At 39.6% G+C, this 27,769-nt stretch overlaps 1 protein-coding gene across 15 annotated transcripts in view; it reads right to left on the bottom strand.

Moving 5' to 3' along the window:
* neo1 (neogenin 1) overlaps window positions 1-27,170 on the bottom strand; it is a 230,847-nt gene extending 203,677 nt beyond the window's left edge. For 11 of the 15 annotated variants that reach the window (XM_015377554.1, XM_015377555.1, XM_015377556.1 and 8 more), the window contains exon 1: window positions 26,548-27,169. In XM_015377554.1, coding sequence (XP_015233040.1) covers window positions 26,548-26,638 — 91 coding nt within the window. In that variant the 5' untranslated portion in view covers window positions 26,639-27,169. Of the gene's footprint in view, window positions 1-26,547 lie in introns of all 15 variants that reach the window. The other 4 variants (XM_015377565.1, XM_015377567.1, XM_015377569.1 and 1 more) reach the window with 2 other exon arrangements.
* Window positions 27,171-27,769: the final 599 nt, after the last annotated feature.

Here is a 27,769-nt window from a genome sequence, read left to right as displayed (position 1 = left end):
GATGAGTCAGATATAGTAGCTGTTAAACCCATGTTTAATGTCAAGCTAAAGTTAGAAATTGGGACAAAAGTTTATTGTTCCACCATGTTTATTGCATTCAGTTTATACAGCTCTCTAAACAGGCCTGCTTTCCATTCTGCGTAGTTGTAAAAGTTGAGACAGTTAAATAGACCAAGAAGAATAGCGTCATGACTCAATAGAATATTGTTCACTAGGATAATTTCCACTGAGATGGCTTAGATTTTGTCTAAGGTTTGACCATGTAACACCTATGGGCTTTTATTTTGAAGGTTTCCTAGCACTCCTTCCTATAACACCCAGCAGTTTGTAGTATACTGGTAGCCATGTAGATAGCTATTTGCATCAGTTCCCATTCGATATTGGCCAGTTGCTCCTACTTTTCAGTTCATTAAAACCTGAGAGATTGTATTACTTTCATATTTAATAAATGCACCAATACGTAAAGGAAATCATGTTCTTTTATTTAAATACCATACTCGCTGAAAAGGTTGTACGTTTATTAAAAATCATTCCTTAGTTATGCATGTTTTGACTCCTAAATGGGCATAATTGTGTCAAAATGACTGTCTCTATAGAGCCACCCGAAGCTTAGATGGACTACCTAACTTAGAAAATTGGACTCTGCAGGAGGCACCCTAAAGGAAATCGAAAATTGATATTATCTGCACCTACCCGCAGCGTGTTATCCCTTCTGACAGGGAATAACTCAATGAGATTCCTGTCCATCAAAGGGATAACATACTGTAGAGTGACAGGCCAATTTAAACCCCTCTATTATGGAGAACATTCATTTTGGTAGAAAATTAACATGTGTATATGGAGAACACGCAAACTCCACACAAATGCCTATCCATCTGTGATTTTCATGCCCACTTAACCTGCGCAGCATCACTCAGGCGGTGAGGAAGAACATGAACAGTACAGGAAGAGAATGAAAACTAGATAACTTTTGATTGACAGATCAGAAACAGATCTTTTCTGTTCATTAAATGTATAGTATCTAAAACCTCTAATAAGTTTTGGTTGAATCATCTTTTTAATCTAATTCAAATAATCCATAAATTATGGAAATGTGTTCTCAAGAATGAAAGGAAACTGTTTGGTAAAACCATCATTTTCTAAAAGATTCTCATGAATTAGCAGCTTTATTTTCTCCTCCATGCGTTATATGCCCTTAAACAACCTCCAATCAGCAGGTCACACCTGAAAGAAAACCAGAGATTAGTATCCTCTGATTTGAATCTGCCAACTGCAGCTCAATGAACACAATTCTTCTTTTGTGAGGACAGTTTCTTTTTGCCAAATAATTCAAAACGCCAAAGATTTCCCACAGGTCATTATTATTCTTTGTTTTCTGGCTGCAGCTAATTCATTTTGTGTTGTATCTATTATTTCTTCCACAGTTAAAGGTCTGGGGCGATTACATTGAAGAGTTGAAGTTTCTGTTTATGCATCAAATGATGCACGCAATGCTGAAGTGACAAGCAAACATGAATTAAATATCAATAAAACAAGGCTTTTCCCCCTCTGCGCATGCAGATGAGGGCGTCAACAATAACTTGTTTGCACTCTAGTTCTTCTCAATGTCTCCACTGAAGGAGTATGTCATTCATTTGTCATCATCTGTAGGTTTCTGTCAGGAGAGATGTAACAAACGTGCATCCTCATCTAGACTAAGACAAGACCGAGAGGTAACTAAGACACTTTCAGCTGCTCTGCTTCTGCAGGCAGGTGGGTGGGTCTGTCTGATGATGGGGGCTACAGGCTGTGTGGCCATCACCATAATGATGTATGCACACCTGCCATAGCTCCTGGCTAGCAGTCACACAGCTGAAACAAAGTGGAAAAGGGGGGGCAGGATGGAGGTAGGAGGAACAGGCAAAAAAAGCGGGGGGGCTCAAGGGGTAAATCCAGGGGGAGGGGAGGAAAGAGCAGACGAGCTTTGAAAGATGTATCCATTATTAATGAAAGTTTGGTGTACAGAGAAAGAGATCTAATGTGGACGTCAAGGTTGTGGTGCGTGTGTAATGGACAAGGACGGATTCTCTCATTTTCCCTTTAAGATGTTTCCTCTCTTCCCTAGTCTCTTGCACATGCTTTTTTTTATGTATTATTCTCTATCCCACTTTATCTAAAAAAAACAAGGTGTGGACCATTCAGAGGGAATCTTCTCGCCTCCCATCTAGCAGAATATCCCGAGAAGGAATGACAGCATTAGCTGAAGGAGGGTGTTTGATGAGGGGATTAGATGAGACGAAGATAAACAAAGCCAAGGGCTTCACGCAACACTTTAGCAATCAAACCGATTCCAGTGTGTAAACACTCACAGCCTCAAGATTATTACATTAATAATCCTTTCTAACAATTGAATCATGTTATATTTGCCAAGGTGTGAATTTAACGTTTCAGTCTAACAAACGAAGTGATTTGTGCTAATATTCAAAGTGAAAATGAGCAACGCTTCTGTTTATAGAACCAGAAAGATCTGTTACTATCTGTGCAATGGCTGGTGTGGTGCTAATGAATGCAAATGGCTTGGAAATTATTTAGGACAATGTGTTAGAATACAGACTGAACATTAACTCAGGTTGGACATGGCAGGACATTATTTTTAACAGTCAGCTTTGACATTAGAAATATCATATTTAGGTTGATAAACATGGATTTATGATCAAACATGAGCTTTATTCTTATGTAGGAACTGTGATTTGAAGTGACCTCGGTAAAGAAATGAATTCATTGGTTTTTAAGTTGGTAGGGCAAAAAAAAAGAAGAAACGTTATGTGTTAAACTGCACACTACCTATCAGTTTCTTCCAAATTCTTTAACGCAATTCATTACAATATCATTTTCTATACAGTAAAAATAACATCTTTGTATGCTTAAAATATTTTCATTCTTCATATTTTTGTGCTGATATGGTGAAGGATTGATACTGGCCCATGCTTAGAGATCTACTCCATGCAAGCTCTAGTTAGACAGACTGTAAGTCTAAAGCCTGGTTTATGCTCAGAAACCAGGTCATCTGTGTGTATCGCAGTTAACGCAGATAAGCCCCCCAAAATTGGGCATAAATCAGAAATATCTGCATTATACCTGCAACAATCTAACTGCGACACACTGTTGCTGGAGTATACACAGCCCTTACTTCTAACTAGAGCTTGTATGGCTGTAGAGCTTATGTAGCTCTCTAGGTATGTATGAATCCTTCACCATATCATCACATAAATGTGAAGCAAAAGCTTTTTTTTTAGTTATAGTTGTGGACTAGAGATGAAAATAATAGCCAACAGTTGGCCATCTTCTTATCTTGTGGTTACGGTATAACTTCGGGACATTCTCTGCATCTAAAGAATTAAAACTGCATATATGAAAAACAGCATCTTATACTTAGCACTTTTTGGGCTATTTAGGATCACTGAGTATTTAATTGCATAGGGCATAAAGGAGTTTAAGAAACATTTTTTTTTTCTTAGAAGTATTTTGTCCACGTTTCAGACTTTTAGTTGTTGGTTTCTCCAACACATGGATGTTTTATCAAGACTTGAGCTGAAATGGGAAGCTGACTAACTGGAAGATAACATCCTTATTAAAATCTGCTCAGACGTAAATGCAGCTCCTCTGTGAAAAGCTCAAGCTTTCTATCACCTTCACTCATCCCCTACAAATAACCTGCATTGGGATTTGAGATGTCATGATCACTGACTCCATGCTTCACTGTCTCGCAACTATGAGAAGGATGTGGCTAATAATTGAAATTGGAGAAAAAAAAAGCTAGGGTTAATAAAAGACTTAATGTGTTTATGGAACAAAGGAAAGCCATTAAACCAGACAACAGCCACATAAACTAATGTCAGGTTTCCAGACAAACAAAATAAAGGCTTTTGGCCCAAAGCCAGTGGGGGCAGGCTAAATCACTACACAACCATGACAAATCTAACACAATTACACACACTATGGTGTTGAGGGGGCTGACGGAGAGTGATGAAGCCAACATCAAACACCGTGCTGATTAATGGAGAGCAGGAAGGGCCTGACCAAAGGAGGTGTTGAGGCGGGGGAGGGTGGTGGAAGAAGAAAGAGGGTAAGGCATTTATTGATTGTACCTCCTGTGTTCACATTGTGAGGAAGATGATGACTGGAGAGGGTGGTGGGTGGGGAGAGGAGGGCAGGCCTCTCCCTGCGGGCAGCACTTAAAACCCAGTGCCCCTTGGAGAGCATCTCCAAAATAGCCACCTTCTGATTGGTCGCGCTGCATATTTGATTGACGTTTACAACCACCTACTGCTACTAACACCCAGCTCCACCCATCCCCCTCAGACAAACAATGTAACACATCCAGGGCCGATTGAAATTCAAAAACCAGTGTCAAAGCCAGAGGCATGGACGATGCGATGGACAGCAGAGGGGGTGGTTGGTTGTGGCTCACTGGGGTCCTATAAACGACAGATGTGAAATCACTTAACAGCCCCTAAATTAGTTGCTTGGGAATCTGCTGGGATGTGGGGAGAATCAGTCAATGGAGAAGATGTAAATAGGAAGCAGGCTGAAAATACGATAGGTGTGAAATGCAATGTTTCATTTAAGGTTGGGTGCAGGTCCTTATGCCCTTCCAACAATTTCACAAATGACTTTTTATTTTTCTTACTGATGCTAGAAAGCAGTTCCGTTTACTGCAGTATGTTACCACCAAGGGGTTAACTCAAAGCTCCAGCTCATCTGACCATCTTTAAAACCCCATTTTTAGACAAGTGCATTATTATTTAGTCCCTTCCTACATGCACTTATAATAGCTCAGTGATTATTGCCATGTATAATCATTTTCAAATCTCACCATTAACTGAATCTGTATAATGTTATCTACACTCTATTTTCATTTGTTCTGGTATTGTTCCCTGTATTTTTTTTTCTTAAAAAGGGCTAACTGGTTGACCTTCCTCTGGTAAAATGTCATATTTGGGAGGCTTAAAACCAATCTACTTTACAGCAGAGAACAGACATGACTTAAGGCAGAATTCAGTACTTAAAGTTGTTGGTTGTCAAAGCTTGTAAGAAACATCCCCCTTGGGGATATAAATTGAAACCTGATCTGTGAGAGGCGTCCTGCGGTAGACTGCACCATTGTGTACCAGGAAATAAGGGGGACTACTAATAGTGTACTGTAAAGAGATGTTTAATGGTATCATCAAATATTGACGAACAATAGAAACAGTTATTTTTGGCTTGATCTGGGGCCATAATCATATTTTCTAAAAGTCTTCTGGGGATAAGAAGCAAACAGCTGCCTTTAGACTTTACGATATATAGTTAAATACAGCAAAAAAAGGTGTTTCTCACTGTTTATTTTGATAAAAAAAAATACATGGAAGTAAAATATAGAATGGTTTAGGCAGAAAAACGTCTTACAGGTTCAGAAGGAATGGAACAAAATATCAGTGTAAATTTACATATCTGGAATTTGATACTACTAGTAACAAAAAAGTTAAGGTTGCTTTAAATAACATAAAAAGTAATAAAGCCAATGGAGAGGAAGAGCAGATACCCCAAACTGACCCAAATCCAGAGGACATTTTGTCCTCTTTTCACCTGAACAGCCTAAATCAATTTAGGAGGAATGAGGGCATGAGCAGCTGGTGAATGACAATGCCATGCGTGCATCTAATTTTCTCCAGGGAAAGGCTTTATGCTGGGATTTATAATCACCTCTGATCTCATTTCCCTTTCATATGCCAGCAAATCCCAGGTAAGGCGCCTGGACACTGGGGACGATACAGGGAGCACGGCCAGACCACTCAGATTGGACTCTTAGAATTAATCTGGGAAAATCCTCAATGCTAACCTACTTAACTGTCACTTAATCTGGGGGGACTAAACCGAATATCAATTACACCACTGAGTACTAAATGTAGATCAGATAATTACTGATCCTGCACTGGGCTAGGAAACCAAAGTGGCCATTTAGAAATTGGGTCTTCTGAATGTTAGTAAATAAAGCAACAAGCATGGTAATCTTAAACTGCACTTAGACTGGTAAAAGTCCAAAACCTCTGTCCTCACTGTTACCAAACTGCTATAGGCTTAACCCAAGGACAACAACTTTCCCCTTGAGGCCTTCTCAGGCGACAGCTCGCATAATACTGTCTGGCTTTAAGTCCCGTTTGCATGCCAGAGAAAACTGAGAACGTCCCAAACCGGTCGGCTAAGTGCGAAGATTGCCCCGAACATAATCTGCCACTGGGCGACATCTTTCGTTTCCACTCCTGCCCTCATTCTTCCCATGACGCACTTGCATGTTTTTGATACCCTTAAGCAGTGCAGTTCAGCTCCAACTCTAAATGGTATTTCGCGAAACAAAATTGAAAAATAATGCTAAAGAAAAAAAGCACCTTGTTAGCTGACATTTGACCACACCTTCTGTGTTTTGAGCTATTTTTGTCAAACCCAAAGGGGGGCCAAAATTGTCTATTTTTATTTCCCCAACCTAGTTTTGTCAATTAGGAAGACAATGAGCATGCTTCTGTGTGAGTACAGTTCATTTCCTGCCTTTATTGTTACAAGTGCTGGGCTCATTCAAAAGTGGATGAAATGGGGTGAGGCCCAGACACTATTTACTCAGCAGGGAGAGACACGAGTCCTGCTTTCCTAATGGCTTCCTGCATTTCACACAATTGTTTCCCCTCAGGAAATCTTATCTACACAGACTGCAGACACAGTGACCAGAAAACCCACAACACTTGGATACTATCCGTTAATTAAGTATGTTGGAAAGGAAATAGGACTTTTTTGGTTTCTTTAACTAAAATGTATTTAAATCTGATTAAAGATCCATTATAATTTAATTTAAAATCAGGTAAGTCTCTAAGGCAAGCATAACTTGATAGTGTTTTTCATAACTCAATACAAAAATCCCTCTCAAAAATCAAACCAGCACCATTGGAGTAAAAGTACCAAATGAGCTGTAAAACATGTCCAGAATCAGCTCAACTAATCTTTTAAGGAAGACTGTACTTTTGAGAGTGTTTGTGTGTAAAGCACATTGAATAACAAAGGGAACAAAGCCAGCAATGAAATGTCAAATGGAATTGAATATTCAAATTAAGTATCTTGCAATTAACCCCAAAAATTACTGAAATACATGAAGTTAATTGAGCTAAAGTGATTGAAACACGTGTTAAGTGGCTTGGTAAACATTGGCAAAGCTGTTTATTTCTCAGCATCTAGTAAAGATATTTGCTTGGTGACTGATGTGACTTTAAAACAGCTAAACGGAGGGTTGTTATCTACGTTTGACTTGTAGCTGAGGACTGATTTTTAACCGATGACAGATTAAAGACATTGTTCTCAATGGATTTAGGCCAGAAAAACGGCTTCTAAAGGTGGTGGGATTCATTTAAACCAAATATAATCTACAATGGGGAAGTGTTGGCCTAGTGGTTATAGAGCAGTAAGATCTCTGAGAAGGTTGCAAGTACCTGGATTGATCCCCACAGCCTCCACTCTGGGTCCCTGAACATGACCCTTAACCCCACACTGCTCCTCGGGCGCCGCACAATGGCAGCCCACTGCTCCCCAAATGCAGAGGTAAATTTCTCCATTGTGAGATCAATAAAGTTCAATTTTTTTTTTTTTAAACAAATGAAGTCTGTATGTCTAATTTCTTCTGTCTGCTTCATAGTAATGCCGTTTATAAAAACATGACCTTACTTGCTTAGATCAGTCATCACAGCTCAGATTTATGATAGTGAGGTATAACATCTGAGGGTTTTTTAAATGACTCAAGTTTCAAACCCAACTATAGCCTACAGCAATTTATTAAGATGCCAGGTAACAGAATTTCTATTATCTGCATGGGATGATCCAATGCTGCTCCTCCCCCACCCGTTGCCATACGCTGCTATAATATTTCCAGTCTGGATATAAATGAAAACATCGTGATCAGATATTGCTAATTAATATTTTACAAAAAGGAATAGTACTGTTTTTTTTATCTCTTAATCTTTAGGAATTAAATATTTTCTTATTTTTTATATATATATATTTTATATTTGTATTATATTTTTGGGAGGTCGCTGTTGTTACTTTCCATTTATTTGACTTGTTTTCATGCTTTAAACACGTTCCTCTAAATTATGGTCATCTCCCAATTCCAAATTGATTTGTTCAATGTTCCTCAGCTGGGATATTTCATCTCAACTTTGATTATTCCACATGATTGTTACCCCTTCACTCAACTTTAATTGGTCCAATTGGCTTGTATATATTTTTAACTCGTTTAGTTGTGTCTTTCTTGCTCATAATATAGAAGAAAAATGAGTCACACAGGATGTGCTGCCTCATAATATGCTATGTTCTTTATAATGTCAGACATTTTGGAGCTGTGCATAATTATGGCCTCCATGAAAACATATGAAAAATGTTTTGGGATCTAAACTGTTGGCCGACTCCAAGCCTCATGAAGTTGGTTTGTTTACCTCTGGTTGTGAGGTTTGGAGTGTTCTATGATTATATGCTTCACATTTGAATAGAAAACAGCTACAGCATTTTATGGTCTGTTTTAGGGCTGAACAATTTTACCAAAAATCAAAACTGTGATTATTTTCAACCAATATTGCAAATTTATTTCAATTTCCCTGCACTAACCACAATCATGTGGATGTTTTATTGCAGGGTTTCTGTTTTTTTCAGTGCCTTGAAAGCTTGCTTGTCCTATGTCCATTGTTGTAGGACTTTGCTGTAACTCTTGTTTGGAAAAGTGCTTATTTCTACTGGAATGCACAGATTTGGGTGCTAGCAGGTGCTTTATTTAAAGGAAAAGTCCGGTGATCTTCAGAATTCAAACTTCTGAAAGTACCTAAAATATGAAATTATTACATACTGTTCAATACAGTAAAGTAATTTAATTTAAATGTGCTTTACTGGAGGCATCCATGTTTGTCAGAAAACACTACTGCCACCTACAGGTTTGTCACAATGCGCTATTATCAGTCATCTTGATCAAGTCATCTTGAAAACATTCTTCTTCCAAATATTGGCTACATATTATGTGTTTTTTCTCTGGCCAGAAGTTCGAGGGTAAATCCTTCCTCTTCAAGTTGGCGATCCAACGACGAACCCGTCCATGGAGGATCATGAATCAGAAAGTGAAATAACTAATGATTTTTTAACTTTTACCCGATGTATTCCAACATCCAACTGCCATGCACGTGGGCATTGTCAGTTTAACTACAGTATAGATCTGGTGAATTTCAATGGTGAAGTCCTCTGGAAATCTTCAATAACTGTTGTTGATTGAAGATGTGTCTAGTAGTTCCCATTGATTTTGCTTGTAAAGCGGGGAGAATGGCGCTAGGCTTACCGCACCGTGACGTCACTGCTGGAAGATGTCAGGAGTGAGGTGTTACTATATTTGGGCAAAAATGGCCGCTTCCAGATTTGGTGAATGTGCCGAATTATTACTTTTTATTTTTATACTGATTAACGATAAATTCTTTCAATCTCAGCAAACGTTTTAGCTTTAGGTATAGATAATGATCCATTGATTATACCTTGCTGACCAGGACCCTGCTTGAATTTTTCATCTTAGCTTATTGCCACTTAAAGGACTGCAGTGAAAAAAAAAATGAAGTAATGAAGTGTCTCTACCATTAAGCCCTAGTGTGTTTGAAGATTTATCTAAAATGCTGCTGATCATTCTGCACTGGAGGAGGATTCAACGTTTACAGCTTTTTTTTCTTCTTCCTAAATGAAGCCTTTCAGTGTATTCATCTTGCGTCATAGTAGCCTCCGGCCTTAGTCTGTGAGAATAAGACGCTTTAGTTTATATAAATAATAATGAGTATTCAATAAAGTGAATGCATTTGTACACACAGATGTGTTCAATTGGCTACAGCCTGACTGAAGGGCTCCACATCGAAACGTTAAATTTTATAGTCATTTTAACAACTTTAGTCTCATCTGACCACAGATGTTGTTCCAACTGCTTTTCGCTTGTGTAGCAACAGAAGTTCAGGGTTATTTCCATACTAAATGCAGAAAAATGAAATGGTTATTGATCTTGGTACAACGCCATATAAATTCATTTTCTGAAAATGTCAGGGGATGCTTTAAGGGGCATTTAAATGAGCTTGTAAATCAGGTGAGACATGAGCCCCTGAATGATAAATAGAAGCAACCCTTGCAGTAAATTCACCTAGGACTTCCTAAGCATGGGTATCTATGGCAGCCCTTAATAGCTTTAGAACCAGCGGTTGTATTTCAGATGTCACACATGAGGGGGTTAAGCTTCTACAGCATGCACATGAACCATAGGTATGTGAGGGACAAGCAGGAACACAGCCCATAAAAATCTCCATTCAACCGCTGTCTAGCATGCAAGGAATGTTCTCCAACCGTTCTGCTGTCAGGAGGGGCTCCTCTGGCTCCAGCTCTGCACTGTCTAAGAAGGAAATAGTAAAAATGTACTTAATGAAGGAAGAAGTACTGCAATGTTGTGTTTTTTTTTTCTCATTAGAAACAAACTGCTGACGTGGCCAGTGTGGGGGTGGAAACACCACGTCAACAGGCATTCTGTGCATCCACCCTGCAGGAGGCACTTAAACCTCTGACCTACCCACTTTCCGATTGGTTTAAAGAGCTTTATTATTGGATCCCAAGTCACTCTGCAACAAAAAGCACCAATCCTTTAAGACTTAAAGCCACCTCTGACATCTCCTATTTGGGAAGAAATTAAAAACTGTGAAAGCTGGTGCCCAAATTAATAACCATCCACTCTTGGTGCTTGAGGTGAACATAAACTGCAGTCCTGCATTAAGCAGCCTTCACACCTGTTTAATTAAATTATGTTGTGTGACTTTTTCATTTAGATCTGCTACGCTTCACCAAAATATCATTTGCCATATGGCATAGACAGACTACACAAAATATTTCAGGGTATACTGTGGATAATGCGTGTGTGTGGGAAGTTTTGGAGTGAATTTATTCCACAGGTGTCCAGAAAGCCTGAATGACATGCTAATGCACTCCGACTAATTCAGAACACTCCAGGTAAATTAGGGATAAAAGCAGAAAAGACATTTTGCTTTCTGCTAATTTGAGCACTATTGGTTGCTAAGGGACAGATTAGATGAGTCTTGCTGCCCTTTCCACAAAAAACATGCATGATTGGAACTGTTAAAAACTGGTACACTTTATTGATTGTTTGTTCAGACGAATCATCTCAGATCAAACATGGAAGATTCCAGAGCTAATTAGGAGACTAGTCCCTAAAATCATGCAGATCTTCTCCGCAAATAGTGATTTATCATTGTGATTAAATAGGAATAGAGACATTCTTTTAGTTTAACCTCAGAAACAATGACTGCATCGATGTTAACCTAATTTCCCGTGGCTGTAATTTGGCTCAGCACCTAATGCATATGAACTTCTAAAGCAAAAAGCTTGATTTCTTCCCAGTTAATCTTTTTTTATGGTAATCCTGACTTAATAATACTGGAGGTTTACATTTTGCTGTAGCTTAGAAATTGATCTCTGGAATTGCTGCTGCTTTGAATGTTAATGGATTATGAGAGCATCACACACAGACTTCCTAAGTGTTTCACGTACCTGCTTGGTCACATGAAGCCAGACGCACACAGAGCTGCAACTGGCTGATAGGATTTGAACAGCATGAGGGGGTCAATATTGTGAACTTTTGAATGTTTTGCAATTTCATTCGAATAGTTAAAGGATGTTGAAGTGTATTCTGGACAACATAGGTAAACATAGAGGGAATCCTTAGACACACTGAGCACAAAGGAGAATGATATGAGATCACTCCCCTTAGCTTCAGGATCTTGCCAGATGAACCCGAATGGCATTGTGTAATAACAGGAATGATATCACACTGTTTTTCAGTGTAGTCCTGTTTCTCTGACTGTGACTGGCTGGATGTGCTCTCTTCATCCTCTGACATGGGAGCTGGCTCGGAGCTCGTCTACCTGGCTGTGTTTCCTGGAAGGGGCCGCCTTTTACAGTTCCCTTTTGTGTCTCTGCTTCTGTCTCCTTGAACCCCAGTCGGTCTCAGCAGATGGCCGCTCACACTGAGCCTGGTTCTGCTGGAGGTTTCTTCCTGTTAAATGGAAGTTTTTCCTCTCCACTGTCGCCACAAGCATGCTTAGTGTGAGGGATTGCTTTTGAGTCAATGAGTCGATGCAATCAACTGGTTTTCCTTAGATAGAAAACTTTGAATCAATTTGACTGGATGATCTGGTGAACTGTAAAGTGCCTTGAGATGATATGTGTTGTGAAGAATATAGAAATAAACTGAATTGAATATCATATAGGGTTGCATTTGTGTTTCGGAGGCTTTTCATTTTGTTAGCAACATGTTTTCCTCCTCTGAAGAGTTTGTACGGATTGTCTCATTGTTGGATGATTAAAAACTCCTGGTTTTGTAGTTTCCTCCTCTTCTACCTCCCTTGTTCTTTTTTTTTCTCCTCCTGTCTTCTGCTACTGTATTAGCATGCCACCCTAGGTTTTCAAACGTTTCAAAACACCTATTGAGCTGCTCTTGCTTTAGGTGATTATATTTACAATTAATTTTCTGTCCATAAACCTGCTTGCTCTGCCTCATTTTGGTGGCAACTTCCAATGGATCTACACTGATCCTATTGGAAACATACTTTAAAATAATTTGCAACATCTATTACGATTTCATGTTTTGACCCTTAAGTTTTTCCATAAACTTTTATGAGCAAAAAATGATAAATCAACCCTTCGAACAAAGATTGAGACATCAGTGAGAATTATTGATGTACTGTCTGCAAACCCTTTCAAGTAAACTGTGGCGTGGAATAATAAAAAATAAATAATTAATGTGGGGACAAATATGTCAGGGAGCTGATCTTAGCATGATTGAAAGTGGGCCAATAAATGAACAGACAGGTTTAACTGTAGTCATTAATGTTCATCTCCCTGCGTTCCTGATGGGAAACCTCATTAGGAATCTGTTGGTAGCAGCTGGCCTGCTATCCAACCCCATTACTGTTCCACTATGCCAAAACCTCTGCCCCCTCCCACTCTCCATCCTCCTCCCTCGTGTCTCATATGACATCTGTGTCTCAGGGTCCTGTGATGGAATGCTGCTCGCCTGCTATTTCTCTGCAGGTGCTCTTTGTTGGCCGCCGTCTATTTCGCAGCAGCGCCGCCGCTGTGGCTGAGTGACCTGTTAAAGGCTGGGGCGGGGACGGGAGGCGGCGGTGGAGTCCTGGGTGAGGGACAGATGCTAAGGGGACGAAAAGAAAAAGGAATGCAGATGCTTCCCGTCAACCTGGAGAAATATCTACCCCTCTGAGCTTACCTGCTCCCCCTCTGCCTCCTTAGCCTAACCGTTTCTGTTCTTGGTAACAGATGAACACCTCCATCCCTCTTTAGGCTGCCTATTGGTGATTTTAATGTCAACAGTTTTTCTGTTTAGTTTCTAAAAAAAAAAATAATAATCTGTTTTGCATTCGGTGCCACCCCCTGGTTCGAACAACTATTATCTAATACACAAAATATCGGGCTGCACCTCAAGTGGACTGCAGTGGATGGGTACAGATGAGGACATTTGTGGTCGAGCAGAAACTTGAGCAAGCTAGGACATAACTTCTATCACCTGAAGAGTTCACCTTTAATATAATATTTAATATATTCTTTTAAAAGAATGCCTAAAAATGCAATCACCAACTGCATATGATCTAGAATGCTGCTGCCAGCATCCTCACTAGAACAAAGAATATGGAGCACATCACCCCAGTGCTAACGTCGTTACACTACCTCCCCTTATCTCAGAGAATAGACACATAAAAATACTTCTGTTAGTCTATAAATCATTGATTGGCTGAGCACCAAAACACATAGTAGACAGGGCCCAGATCTTTAATAACTTTGATTATTACTTTTTAATCATTTTATCAAGTTATGATCCTTTTTTATTTCCTTTAATAGTTTTTTTCTGTCCTACTATGGAACTGCAATGGAGTCTTTGAGATTTTTACTCTCCTGTTTTTGTTGTGCACAGCACTTTGAATTGTCTTGCTACTGAAATCTGCCATATAAATAAATTAGTGTGCTTTGTATAAGTTTGTCCTTCATAAAGAGCTAAAAGCAAAAAAGTATAATATGAGTAATAAGACTGAAATATGAGGTAAATTGAAAAGGTTTTGAACTTAGTTCAAATGAATGTGATAGAGTAATATTTCAGCAGTAAGATTAATCATTTTGTGTTTGTACATGAAGGCAAATCACATAAAACAGATTTATATTTCAGCAAGAATCCATAACGACCGATATAATCATAATGTTGATGAATAGATTGTTTTTTTCTATTAAGTCTGAGAAACGCTGGGGTTCCAACGCCACCACTACCAGGAGAGATATAATCTGGAATGGATCTGCATCTTTACTAATCCCTTTAAAATATGATTTTAGATTAAAAAGATAACATTTTTTCTTCCAAAACCTGACTTAATTTTTTATCAATTTCAAAACAAGGTGTGTGAAACCAAGGCAGCTAGAAGGCATGGTGGGCCTAAAAGCTGTTATACCTTTCATCCTAGGTTTCCTATCCCAGCTTTTCTTCTCTACCACCGTAAAACAGACTCCTCTGAAGGCAATCATCTCTCCAAAGGGTCAAAGACAAGATTTACAGCTACGGAAACAAAGGACACGCATGAGCAGTGAAAACAACAGGCCTCTTATTCTGTTTTCAGTATAACCAGCCTTTAGTTGCTTATCTTCATGCACGAAATAAGTAGAACAATGAGACAAACTCTCCTTACATGTCAAATTTCACGCTGCTGTAATCTGGTTTATATAGTGCAAAGACTTGCATCTTGCAAGTGAAAGCACAAGAAACCTAATTGATGCGATGCAGCCAATTCCATTACATCACTGCTATTTATTTAGGCCGGATTTTGCACTGACCTCGCTTAGCTGTGGATGAGCTCAGAGCTGATGAGGCCCTGGCTCCAAAAACACGGTAAGCAAAGTCAAAGCAGTCAGAACGGTCCCCTCCCTCCCAAAAGGGAGCTCCCCTTCGAACAGGAGAGCCTTTATCTGACCGGGAACATTTCAAAGAGTCGTTTCAAGCTTGGCTTTAGAAGCAGAAATGCTGGTTTTAACGTCACCATGGCAGCAGGTAAAAAAAAAATCAAAATAAAAACTATGAGGCTGAGCGGAGGGGTTGAGTAAGACTCTGACTATAAACCTACAAATGTTTAAAGTAAACGTCTGAGACGGACGCTGCTCTAGGAACGAAGGCAGCAGCATGGAAAAGTACAGGCAGCAGGAAACGGCTCCCTCAGTTTGCTGACGCCGTGACTCGCTGTGTGCCAAGTGTGCTGCAAAACTTCTGTGGCTTCTGTTGGATGCTCCGAATCCTGGAAACAAGTTTCCAACAGTCCACGAACATTATGGGGAGAGAACAAAACAGCAGCTTCAAACAGATTTGTTCTGCCACGACTCAACAAATCCACAGCGGATCATTCCAAACCCAGAGCACCTCGGCTGGATGAAGGAAGCAGAGTGGGGAAGGGGGGAGCAGAGTCGAAGAAACATCAAAGTTTCATAACCAACCATCCTTCTGAACATTTTTCAAGGTTTTTTCTTTTGAGAAACCAAATAACTACATTTTATAAGTCACAGCTCATTTGAAAGAAAATAAACATAATGAAGCAGTTTATAAGACTGATCCATCATGAACAAAATAAGTTCATTCAAATCTGGAAAAACTGAACTTCAGGAGTAAAACATCTGTTTGTCCCCCGGTTAGGTGGCATACAACTAAAAATACCCGCCCATCGATACACACACACAAACACACAGCATCCAGCCGTGCGTGACGCTGCCAAGAGCCACAGCCGGTTTCAAGACGATTGCAGCAAACTCATCCGAGCAGCGCTCAGTCGTCCCTCTGTCGCTGCCTGCTCTCCACACCCTCTCAGCAAATAGGAAGTTCCTCTGTCTGCATGTTTGGGGGATGGGGGATGGGGGGGGGTGAGGATCATGAAGGCTGAAGAATCAGAGACTAGTACTTGGATAGAAAGGAGCAACACAGGATCTAAAGCAGCATCTGAATGAATTGGAATCATTTCAAAACTCATTTATAATTGGAAACTTTGTACAAATATTGCAAAGTCATTTTATAGACTCATGACAGGCAGAGCGATTCATTCCAAGCAGGGTCTTTTTTATTGTTCATTTAGACTGTTTTGATCCAATAAGGATCTGGTTTAAATGGCCCTAGACCAATTAAACCACATCAGGGCTGGGTGGTATGCAATTAAAATCTTACCACCCTATTGACTGATATTATTGTGAGAGCGATAAACATGATGATTCAAAACAACCCATTACTTCTTGGCAGTCTTTCCTAGGTAAGCGTGTGGCTCTGAGGGCTTACAGCAGCCCTACAACCACAAACAATGCTCTTGAAGAATATATATAAATGTACTTCTTCGGGACAGCAGTTACATATATATATATATATATATATATACATATATAAAAAAAAGTATGATCTATATCCCTACATGTTATAGTTACCACATTTAAACATTTTATTCTAAATGTTCAATGCCCCATATGGAAGAAAAGAAGGGGAAAAAAGGAAAATTCAAATAACCCAGTTTCTGGAGTTTTTAAATCAGAAAGACCACAAAACTAAATTCTTATTCTGACTAAACCCTTACTTAAGATCAATGCCCACCTCCATCATCCAATAATATATTTTTTAAAGTCCTCTTTAAGCATTAGAAACCTGCAAGGCCCCTAAGCCATGACGACCTGAGTAAAGCATCATATATCCCAGATCAAAACCCAAAAATAACTTTTCAGCAAAATAAACATGCAATTTTTGAAAAGTAACTGACATGCTAATGACCATGTTATAAACTTCAACAAAGATGTCTGTTTATCTGGTTGCTCTCCAGCAGCACTATTAAAGTAGAGAAAGCCCCAAAAAGAAGCTTTCGGGTCTCAGAGCTGCAGACTTAGAAGGAAAATGAAGCACAAATCAGCAGCATAGATATGAGGAGCCATCACAGTATTTTAAGAGGAATCCAAGTTGCAGTTTTCATTGTTGGGAATGATTCAAACTGCAGCGTTTCCAGTGATTGTTCATGTACCAGGTCATGCCTTAATTTGCTGAGAAGCTTTAAGGCCCTAACACACCTCCTCCCTAATGGGTGAACCTGAATTACCAGCTGTGAGTTCAGCCACAGGAAAACACCTATAGACTATATACTATTTTTAGCTCAGCTGAACTTCAGCTTTACATTCAGGTACAAGTTTTTCCCCGCAGCCTCAGATGATGATCACGGCCGACTTGGAGCAAACAGAAAAGAAAATTCAATACATTGAAAAATGCTTTAGAATAGAAAAGTTACTTTTCTACAAGATATTGATACAGTTCTGGTTACTAATATATCAAACTATCCAGTAGATCCAACTATAATGTAATTATATATAAAAAAAACACACAAATAAACTAATACTGAAGAGGGCTTCATGAGCCCCTCTGCAGAGCCTTCCAATCATCTCCATGCAGCGCTGCATCAATACAACAACATAGTACCTACATACTCTGTACACTGCATGGACATGTTTAAGCAGCCTCACATTTCTGCACTAAAAGACTCTATTTTGGTTCTTTCTAATATTCTATAAAGCTCTATCTAAAATTTTAAATACCTCAATGCCATAATGATAAAAAAAACTCAGCAATCTGAGTAACTAATAGAAATAACAGATAACTTCCAGATGCAGGCTGCATTTGGTTCTATAAATATCATCAAACAAAATCCACTTTCCCCTGAACTCCCCTCCAGAAAAGACTTGTGGGAAAAATCATCACCGCTTGGATGTCCTCCAGAAAAACAGCAGAGAATAAATTCATGTCTGTGAGCCACAGGGTGCTGGACATCCAGCAGCGACGCTGCATTCAAATGAGGGTTATTAATCCATGTTCCTGAAGAACAGTATCAATCTTTCTAAGGTTGTAAGTAGGGTTTGATGTTTATTGGACCAATCATATTCAGGACTGCAGAGATTTATGATAAGTCTGCAGGATAATCGACATCTCTGCATAGTTTAAGGTGAAAAGATAAAAGTTATAGTCCTTATCTTAGTTTTCTATCCAACATTGTGTAAAGATTGTATCCTTCCTTCTCCCGCTATGTAAAACATTTTCTGTTTGCCTGCATTAATTTGAAATGCATAACCTGCTTTAACCTTTAAGACTAATTTTTAGGGACACTTCAAGCTGAAATTTGCTCTTAAAACTAAATGAGCTTCTAAAGCTCCTTCAAATCTTTCACTCTAATGCAAGAACAAGAAGAGACAGTGTTTTCTTTTCCTCTGCAGCAAGAGAAGACGTGCTCCTTGACCCTGGAATGTTTCTGTATGCGACCAACAACTGGACAATGCCAAGCTGCTTACAAGAGCATGAGAAACTGGGACTGCAGCGTAGCAGAACATAAATATTACAGGACATATTTCAGCAGAAGATGACAGCTCGCTGTCCGAGCAGGATTCGCTGACAGGCCTGCATAGGGCTCCAACTGCACTCCTGTGTCAGAGGAATCCTCCTTTTCTATGTAAACAGTTTAAACTTGGGGTTAAAAAGGAAAAGCGTCCCACTAACATTTAGCCAAAACAAAGAAGATTTGATCCAGATGTCTTTGTAGATTACGGAGGTATGCTTCCAGATCCAACTCTTGACATTTTTAGGAAGCATCTATCAAAGTCTCAGGTATCCATCTAAAGCACTGTGCTTAAAATCACTGTAAACCTTTACAAGCTGAGATTTAGTAGTTTATGTCTCCATGGGATTCCTACATGGGTTGTTTTTTATATCCTAGTTCTAGATTCAAACATACTAAGTTCTCAAACTTTTTTAACCAGTTTTAAAATTCTGAATAAATAAGAAAATTCTGTTCAATTTATTTATATAGCAGCAATTCACAACACATTTCATCTCAAGGCACTTTACAATTCAACCAGATCATGCAGTCAAATTGATTCATAGATTTCTATCTAAGGAAAACCAGCTGATTGCATCGAATGCAATCCCTCACACTAAGCATGCTTGTAGCAACAGTGGAGAGGAAACACTCCCTTTTAACAGGAAGAAACCTCCAGCAGAACCTCATCAAGAGGGAGATCAAATATTGGCATAGCAAAGGTTTTTCTATAGCAACCTGTTACCTCACGGGTATCCAGAGCTGACAATTCCTTAAATTACATCCCAAACTTCTCCAGAATGCATGGGATCCCTTCTGCAGCAGTGGCTTCTCTATTTTAAATCAGAAACTGGGGATTGGGCCACCGGAGCGCTGCAATCTGCATGTCACCCAGCAGGAAGATAAAGGAGCTCCTGCAGAGCTCATTAGGCCCAAGCATGAATCTATCCCAGCAGAACAGGGCAGCGCTGAGAGCCAAAAACCACCACATTCTCATTTGGACTTTCATTCTGTTTTTACAAGTATGAGAAAACAAAAAAAACTGAGATATAAATATTTCTTTTTACATCAGTTTATCCTGTAGCAGATGAAGCTGTTCTAATGTCTCACAGGTAACCAAACGGAAACATTCCTGGTCTCCAGACGATATTCCACAGTTCCTTTGTTTTGTTTCTTTTTTTACATGAAAAGGTCAGACAGACATCCAGACAGCAGCAAAAGAAAACCTGTGCTTCTGATATCTTCTTTTAGCTCAGCAGGAGATTCCCCAAAGAGGAGCTGAAGTTCAGCTTTTAGGAGGAAATCACAGCTGAAGAGAGAGAGCAGCTCTCTGACCAATCACAACTAGGCGGCCTGCTGATTGAGCGCCTCTTTGTTAGAGTTACGATTAAAGAAGGTTACTTTTGCTAACTTTTATTGCTCAGAGAGTGATCTTTCTGTTATTTTTTTTATCCATCTAATGTTTTTCGATAAATTAGGATATAATGAATCTAGTGGGTCAGCAACTGGAGTGGATGGAATATGACCATAATAAATATAATCAGAGATGGATCAGGATGAAAACATTGAAAAAGTAGGAATTACTCCTTGTTTTGGGATGAAACAAGCTGAGAAGTTGAAGATTTATGGGAGAAATTAAAGCGACCAGCTGGCCTCGGAGTGCCAGGGGATGCCCACGGAAAAACTGGTGGAAACGGGTAGGCGGAGGCTGGGACAGATGGACGCCTCAGTCGAGGAGCAACAGATTTCCGTCGTCTCTTGTTGCATTTCTATCTTTCATTAGAGGCAGTTTAATGGACTAGCTCACGACACAAGCGTCCAAAACAGGATAGAAGCTTTTATTCAGACAGAAAACTATCTGTCCAGGTATCACCTGGATGGACCACACCTGTCCTTAAATCCCTCACTCAATCAGACCCTGAAGGCAGGTGCATTGTGGAAATTCAGCAAAGGAAACAATGTTTTTTAGCAATATAAGGAGGCATCAATTTGAATTTTTGGTGGGAAATATATCAATATCTGATTGTAGTTATATTCAATGAATAAACAAAATCATAGTGCTGCCACTGCTTCTCTGCTTCTGTTACGGACAGACGGCAACAAGACAGAAATCATTAATTTAATCATCAATTTACTTATGGGACTGATACAGATATTGAAAACGACCAACATCAGATGTTTATCTACAGCAGAGGAAGCATTTGGATGAGCTCATTAGGAAGGCTGCTCTGACCCAGGATGCAGCTGAACACAGCTGAGGAGGCAGGAGACAGAATCAAATCTCTGTTGGACAATGTCTCTTAACCCATGCATGGAAGTGCTGCAGGACTGGAGCAGACTGCTGCACCCTGAGGGTCCTAACAAGGACGGTTGAAACCATGCTAAACTTTCTAACTGGGTATTGACACCTTGATACCATTGGGATATTAGCCTTCACATGTGAAAAAACAATCGGGAATTTAAAATGAACAAAGCAAAGTTATGCAAACAGCATGTTTTTAGTATCCGTACCGAATCAAATCAGTACCGTATCTGGATACAGTGTTTGGGTATGATTGACAAGCCTACGAAGAAGTAGGGCTGAACGATTTAGCCAAAAATCTAAATTACTTTCAGCCAAAATTACCCTTTTATTAAAAATAAATTGTTTCACTCCAGGGTATCAGTGTTTTCATGACCTTGAAAGCTTATTTGTCCAGAGTCCATTGTTGGTGGAAATGTTCACTTCTAATTAGGAATGCACGATATAATCGGCCCCCTATCGGTATCGGCCTGTATCGGCCTTAAAACTGAATATCGGACATCGGCCACCCCACCGATATTTAACCCGATATTTGATCAGCTTCTGAGTTTCTAAAGTCTAAAAAAAAAATAAAAAATACTACTTCTTCTTCCTCAAAAACTTCTTTTTTACAGACTTAAAAACTTCTAAAGATGAGGGAAAAAATATTGATAAATTAAAATATCACAATATCTTCATATGCTGATATATTGCCATTTAAAAACACCATATCAATCTCTTTTACTAATGAAATATTGCTATATGTCATCATTATGCTACGTAATCCCCCGAAAATTCAAGAAATTTTGCCATATTTTTATATGTTGATATATTGACGCGGTATCGATCTATTTTACTAACAAAAGGAATTCGCAAAATATCACGAGAGTTTGTAACAGAACGATGGAATTTCACGAGATTTTGAAAGTAAAATAGACTGATACCGCGTTTTTAAAAATCAATTTGATTTCAGCATATGAAAATATATTTGAGTATATTATTTTTCAAAGTGTCAGAAATGGATAACAAAACTGCTATTTTCAATGACTACTTATTTTGTCCAGCTTTAACATCGGTATCGATATTGGTTATCGGCTACATGAGTTTTAAAATATCGGCATATCGGATATCGGCCAAAATCCCAATATCGTGCATCCCTACTTCTAATTGAACTGATCTGTATGTCACGGGTCGATTGGAAATGGTAGCCTGATCCGTACCATCAGCTCAGTTGCGCAACCAGAATACATCCGGGTCGCCCTTAATTGTGCTTTATAGAAAGACTGAAAATATCCCAAATTATAATAGGCGTACTAAACTACAATGTGTAAAAGGTTAATAATAAATTTTGTAAGACAATAAATGTGTGTTTTTATCAGTCATCTGTGCCCGATCTGTCCCGGAAATTGGATCCTACCCTATTCCCAGCAGCCTTTTTTTTATATCAATGTCATTTTGAGTTTTAAACTTGCCTTTCTTTGTACTTTCATTGTATATTGTGCATAATCTAAAGAAAGTCAAGTAAAATGACGAAAATCGTGATGTATCATGTTTTGCATCCAGTTCTAAGAAAATTAGTTAAATCATTTTTATAGGATGTAGTTTAGCAATTTTATGATGATTTAATAATTGAAAAATCAGTACTTTTAATATTGTATTTATATTATTTATGGCGACCTGGATGAATGGCATGCACTCATGAGCCGATTGTGCTTCCATTAGAGATCGGGTCGTGACCGGATCCTAGCTGCAACTATCTTTTCCCCTCTGTGTGGCGGCAGACCCACTTTAAGCACATTACTGTCACCTATAGGGCTGGAGTGAGAAAGTGAGGGTCTTACTTTTGTTCAATTTAATGAGACCAAGTCCGAGGGCCTCTTTAATTGAAAATATTAATCTAGTTAAACTGGGATTCTACTGCAAGTGGAATTCATTGCTCGGCCCTAGTCTGGAGCCTTTTACAGGTTCTTCCTCCCAGCAGTTAGACTATATAATCATCACTACTTCTAAGAAACACAAAGTGTTTCGTACTTCTGCTAAAGCTCTTCTTGAAACAACCAAATCCTTCAATACAATGTATGCAGAGCAGCCAAAAGGTCTATACTATACAAATAATGGTTATAAACAGAAAAACTACTAACAAAATGTCCTATTTTTCAGCAACTTAGATTAATACCAGAGAAATCAGATGTTCTTTACTGAATATAAATCAAATCATAAGAATTCATGCATGCAGCCTCAACTTTAACCTGCAGGGTTCAGATGGCAGGTGAACCCTGTCAGCAGAACATAGCTGACCCCCATCCCATGAGGACCAACACGGCCCACAGACAGATGTCAAGCCATCTATCCTGCAGATATTGATCCCTCTTTCACACTTTCAATTACGAGTGATTAACTGCAGCGACACTTTGCCCCAAATTGCCTCAGTAACTGCTTTCCCTTAAGCCTCCACTAATCTAGATTTAGAAAAGCAAAATAAGGCTAGGGCTTCACCTTGCTATGGAAACAGAGCATCAACCAAAAGAACCCCCCCCCCCTCCCTCCCCCAGTTTAGCACAAGCGGCACCAAATCCAAAAGGGGTAGCTTCATTAGTGAGGCAGAGGAGTCGAACAGTTTGCCAAGTGTACAATTATCCATCCCTCATGGACAGGGGTCATTATGAGCGATTGGAAGCCATAAATAAATGATCAGTAAACAGCTCCCTCTGCCCAGAAGAGACTGCCTCAGTCTGCATGATGCCCCCCTCCCATCCTCAACTAACAGCTGAGACCAACACGTGCAAAAGATTCCTCCATTTGAGCTAAAAAAGAAACGGAGTCAGAGGTTAAAGAAGAGCTTAATAAGCCACGGTTACAAATTAGATTACGAGTCTTCCCGCTTTTCTCCTGGAAGGCTGGAATGCAGGACCACCAGAGCTTCCCAAACAACACCGCAAAAGGTGCTAAATTATGTTCTTAGAGGCGAATTCCACCGGGAAGACCCTACACGCTGCAGAGAAAACAAGAGGTTGTTTGGAAAGCCTCTGCAGAGTTGCATTCAAGGTGGTCTGTGAGGATAAGATCCCAGAGAGGGAGAGCGAGCACTGTAAGTGCGGAGGATTGGCGAATGTTTGCACATTTCAGCAAGTTGTTTGCACTGTCCACAGGGAGACAATCAGCACACAACTCCCTCCCAGGAGGCCTACGGAGATAAGATAGTGTCTAAATGGATTTTATACTCTTCTGACTGGGGTTTGTTTACAAAAGCCTAACTTATTAAAGCTTTCAAAAAATCCAAACAACTCCTCCAAAGCTGCAGAGGAGGGAAAAGAGCAGCAGGTTGGCTCAGATTTGGTGGCTTATATCAGAGAAGAGGATAAAAAAACTGGGTCTTAAACTGAAGAGAAGGTTAAACTTTTCAAGTTTGAGCCACAGATCTGCCAACTTTGACAGAGATAAGTTCAGGCCTCAGTCAGGACCTCAAAAAATGAGTTTTAAATAGACAGAAACTTTCAGAAGAACGGAAGGCGGGGGGGGGGGGACCCCACAATTAGTAACGTGAGACTCTCTGCGTGTGGGTCCCGGCCCAATTCTCTGGAATCAATCAAAGCTCCCAGAGGAACTCCCCGGACCCCTTAATCTCCTGGTTTTATTACTTTCCAGACAGTCAGCCTGTTTCAACCCTACCCCCATCTCTCTTTTGTACTAAACTCCACCAAAGCAAAGGAGGGGCTTTTTTTTTTTTCGTCTTTTTCCCTCCTCTCTCTCTTCCTTCTCTTCCACTGCTGCAGAGCGCTTTTCATTTAGCAGAGGGTTTTTCATCAGCCTCCACATGCAAGCGGGTCCAACAGCTAGCACAGGCCCATCACTTTCCGTTTATTCATCCTTTCAAACAACAGAAGATGCTTTCAGAGACGACTTCTTCTCACTACGACACATGAGCTATTTTGCATATCACAAGAATTAAGGGAGAGAAAGTGGGGCATGTTGCACAACAGTCGGAAATGTTCAACTTTTCCTGATGGCATGCTGTTGAGCTTCACTGTGCCTTCAAGCTTTGAGATAAATTAATGATATGACCAAAAAAACAAAAAGATTATAATCAGCTAATTTTCCTCTGATTCGCTCTTAATGGGCTAAAAGCAGGTCAGAACTACATGATGCTGAAAATCGGTATTAGGAGAAGCCTGATCTGTGCACATTGGGTGAAATCATGTCAACGTTTCTGCATGCTTTAAGAACTGCTGGGTAATCATGAGTGTCCCTTTAATCTAGAAGCTTCCCAAAATGCTGCAGAAACACATCTTTACTTTCACGCCAACAACTCGACTGCTCGTAACTTTAGAAAATAAGGAAGAAGCTAAAAACTTTCCTCCTGATTATCTATCCTCTAAGCATGTATTGATGCCGGAGTAATGAGATCTCTGTTGGACTGATGATGTGCTATGATTAGCTCACAGGTATCACTAATGAATATTTGCTTTAGAAATGTGTCAATCAGTTCTAATCTGCTATATTCAACTTGATCAATTACGAATAAAATAAAAAGAACTTCAACTATTTGGATTAATAAGCCAGAAGTTTTTTTATTAGACTTTATACAATCGATATCCAGGTTCCCTTAGAGGACTGATCCATTCATCAAAACTTTAATCTTTACCAGAGGTTTACTAAAATCTAAAAAACATTGCATCAGTATCAAGTTTTAAAACACATGCAGACTAAGAATGGTGAGAAGTCTTTGTTTTGCTCCACTGGCAGTTCTAGACAGGGGCCCGACCAGGGCCAGTGCTCCTGTTGAACTGGCCCTGTGCTAAAGACATAATACAAAATGAATTAAAGTTAAATATTAGAAAATATGCTCTCGAACCGAAACTGCAACTGATAGGTCTGAACAAATTTCATTTTTTTTTTTTCTAAACAGTTTTATATATAGTTGTACTTCAGCTTCAGGTTTCTAGAGCTGCAAATGACTCTTTTAATTCACTTAATACGTCAAAAGATGAACCTTTTCCCTATTTTTGCTTTAACGCTTTTGCTTGATGCTTCCATAAAACAGCACTAGTCCCACCCTGGCCCCCCTGGTAAATCTGGCATAGAACCACCCCTGTTTGGATGTATTTAAGGAATTGAGAAAGAAAGGAAAATATGCTTTGATGCTGAAATGGCTCTAATCATATAATTATCTCCTACTCTGCTAGATTCCAAACCACTAAACCAAATAACCCGCAACTGATTTTTTTCTTTCATATATCCATTTATAAGCATTTTGATGAAAGAAAATGAGCCAAATAAAAAAAAACAAAAATAAAAAATAGCACATCAGACAAAGATAATCTAAAATAGTTATTGGTCAGGAAAAGGCAGATCAGTGCACCACTGCTTATTTGGCAGAAAGCATCACAGATACATGCAGACATGTTTCACAAATAAATAAATAAACATCTACAGATGTGTTTTAGGAGCGACAGTGTTGGAGGGGAAGCGGCTACACCGCATGTCTGCATGTTTCAGCCCAGGTAGAAGGAGACAAAAGGAGGTAAGGGGTTGGTTGGCAGCATGTTGAGCTGATCTGGCTGTGGAGAAGTAGCCTACTTTCAAAGTTAATGGGCGGCTGACCTAAGCGCAGCTCAGAGAGCGCCTCCAACATGGCTCATTTTCACAGAACCTTTCCTTTCCTTTCCTTTCCTTTCCTTTCCATGCGTAAGAGTTTGGTTTCAGAGCCAAAGCCGCGATCCACCTATGCGAGGAGGAAGAAAGCAAAGCAGCTCAGGATGGCTTTACCTTTATCGACATGCTTTGCCGCGGTGGTCTGCGTGAAGAGAAAGGTGAGACAGAGGAGAGAGAGGAGCGGCACGGCTCCCCGCTCGGCCATCACTTTTCACCAACAAATCTCTGCAGGCTTCAGGAACCACGGAGATGATGATGATGTTCAAAAGCTTCCCCCTAAAATAAAATATATATCCTTAGAATCCCAGGCAAACCTCCGGCAAATGCACCATGGAGGGTTTAAAAAAAAAAAAAAAGTTCAAAGTCCTAAAATGTGCAAAAACATCCACATCCAGGTGGTTTCAGAGGTCCTCTGGTGAAACATGCAGCTGGAAGGAGAGAGCCGCAGGTTAGAGACTCTTTTCTCAACTTGGTCGGAGCACAGGTCGTAAAAAAAAAAAAAAAAGAAAGAGAAAAAAAATTGAGATCAATCCATTGCTGGCGGAGGCGCAGCCTCGCAATGGTTATAACGCGCGCTATTACGCACGGAACGGATCGCTGGACTCCAATATGTGCCAGAAACGCAAAACAACAAGGAGAAGAAAGAGCTCCGTTGGAGTAAAGATAAGATCCGAGCAGAGGAGAGGAGAAATGTGTGCGGTGGGCAGCTCACTGCTCAGGGACGGGACGTAGTGAGCGGCGCACTGAAGGGCTGGATCTGCGGCTCCCCGGAAAACAGGGCGCGGAGCGCGACTGAAGCTGGGATCCTCCTCACTGCCTTGGAGCGCAGGGAGGAACTAAAATCTGGTGTGGGACTGCAGACAGACAGCAGCAAAACAACCCAACCTGTATGGAGGAAAAACTGCCATATTGAAAAATAAATACATAAATAAATAAATGCTCAATAAATAAATAAGCATATAATTAATTGCACCGAAAATACAATAAACTAATAAATGTAGATAGAAAATAAATTATACAGTGAGGCAGAAATGTATGAATCTCTTTTAATTAGCTTCTTTATCTATTTGCCTTTGTAATAATTATTTATTTTTTGTCCCTTATAATCTTCAACTTTATTTATATATTACTTATTTTTAAGTATTTATTTTTTTGCATGTGATAATATATTTGTCTATTCTTCCTTTGTAACTTTTACCGCATTTATCTCTTCCATGCTACCGGTATTTATTTCTGCCTATTGTTTTTACATTTCTGTCTGCATTTCTGCCTCGTTATGCAAATGAGGAAGGCTGTGTCTTAAAGGGTCAACTTCTGCCCATTGCTTGGAGGCCCA

This window comes from Cyprinodon variegatus, unplaced genomic scaffold (genome assembly GCF_000732505.1).
Source record: "Cyprinodon variegatus isolate N-32 unplaced genomic scaffold, C_variegatus-1.0 Scaffold156, whole genome shotgun sequence".
Classification (NCBI taxonomy): Eukaryota; Metazoa; Chordata; class Actinopteri; order Cyprinodontiformes; family Cyprinodontidae; genus Cyprinodon; species Cyprinodon variegatus.
Note: the sequence above shows the minus strand (reverse complement) of the source record. Positions and strands in the feature narration are given on the sequence as shown.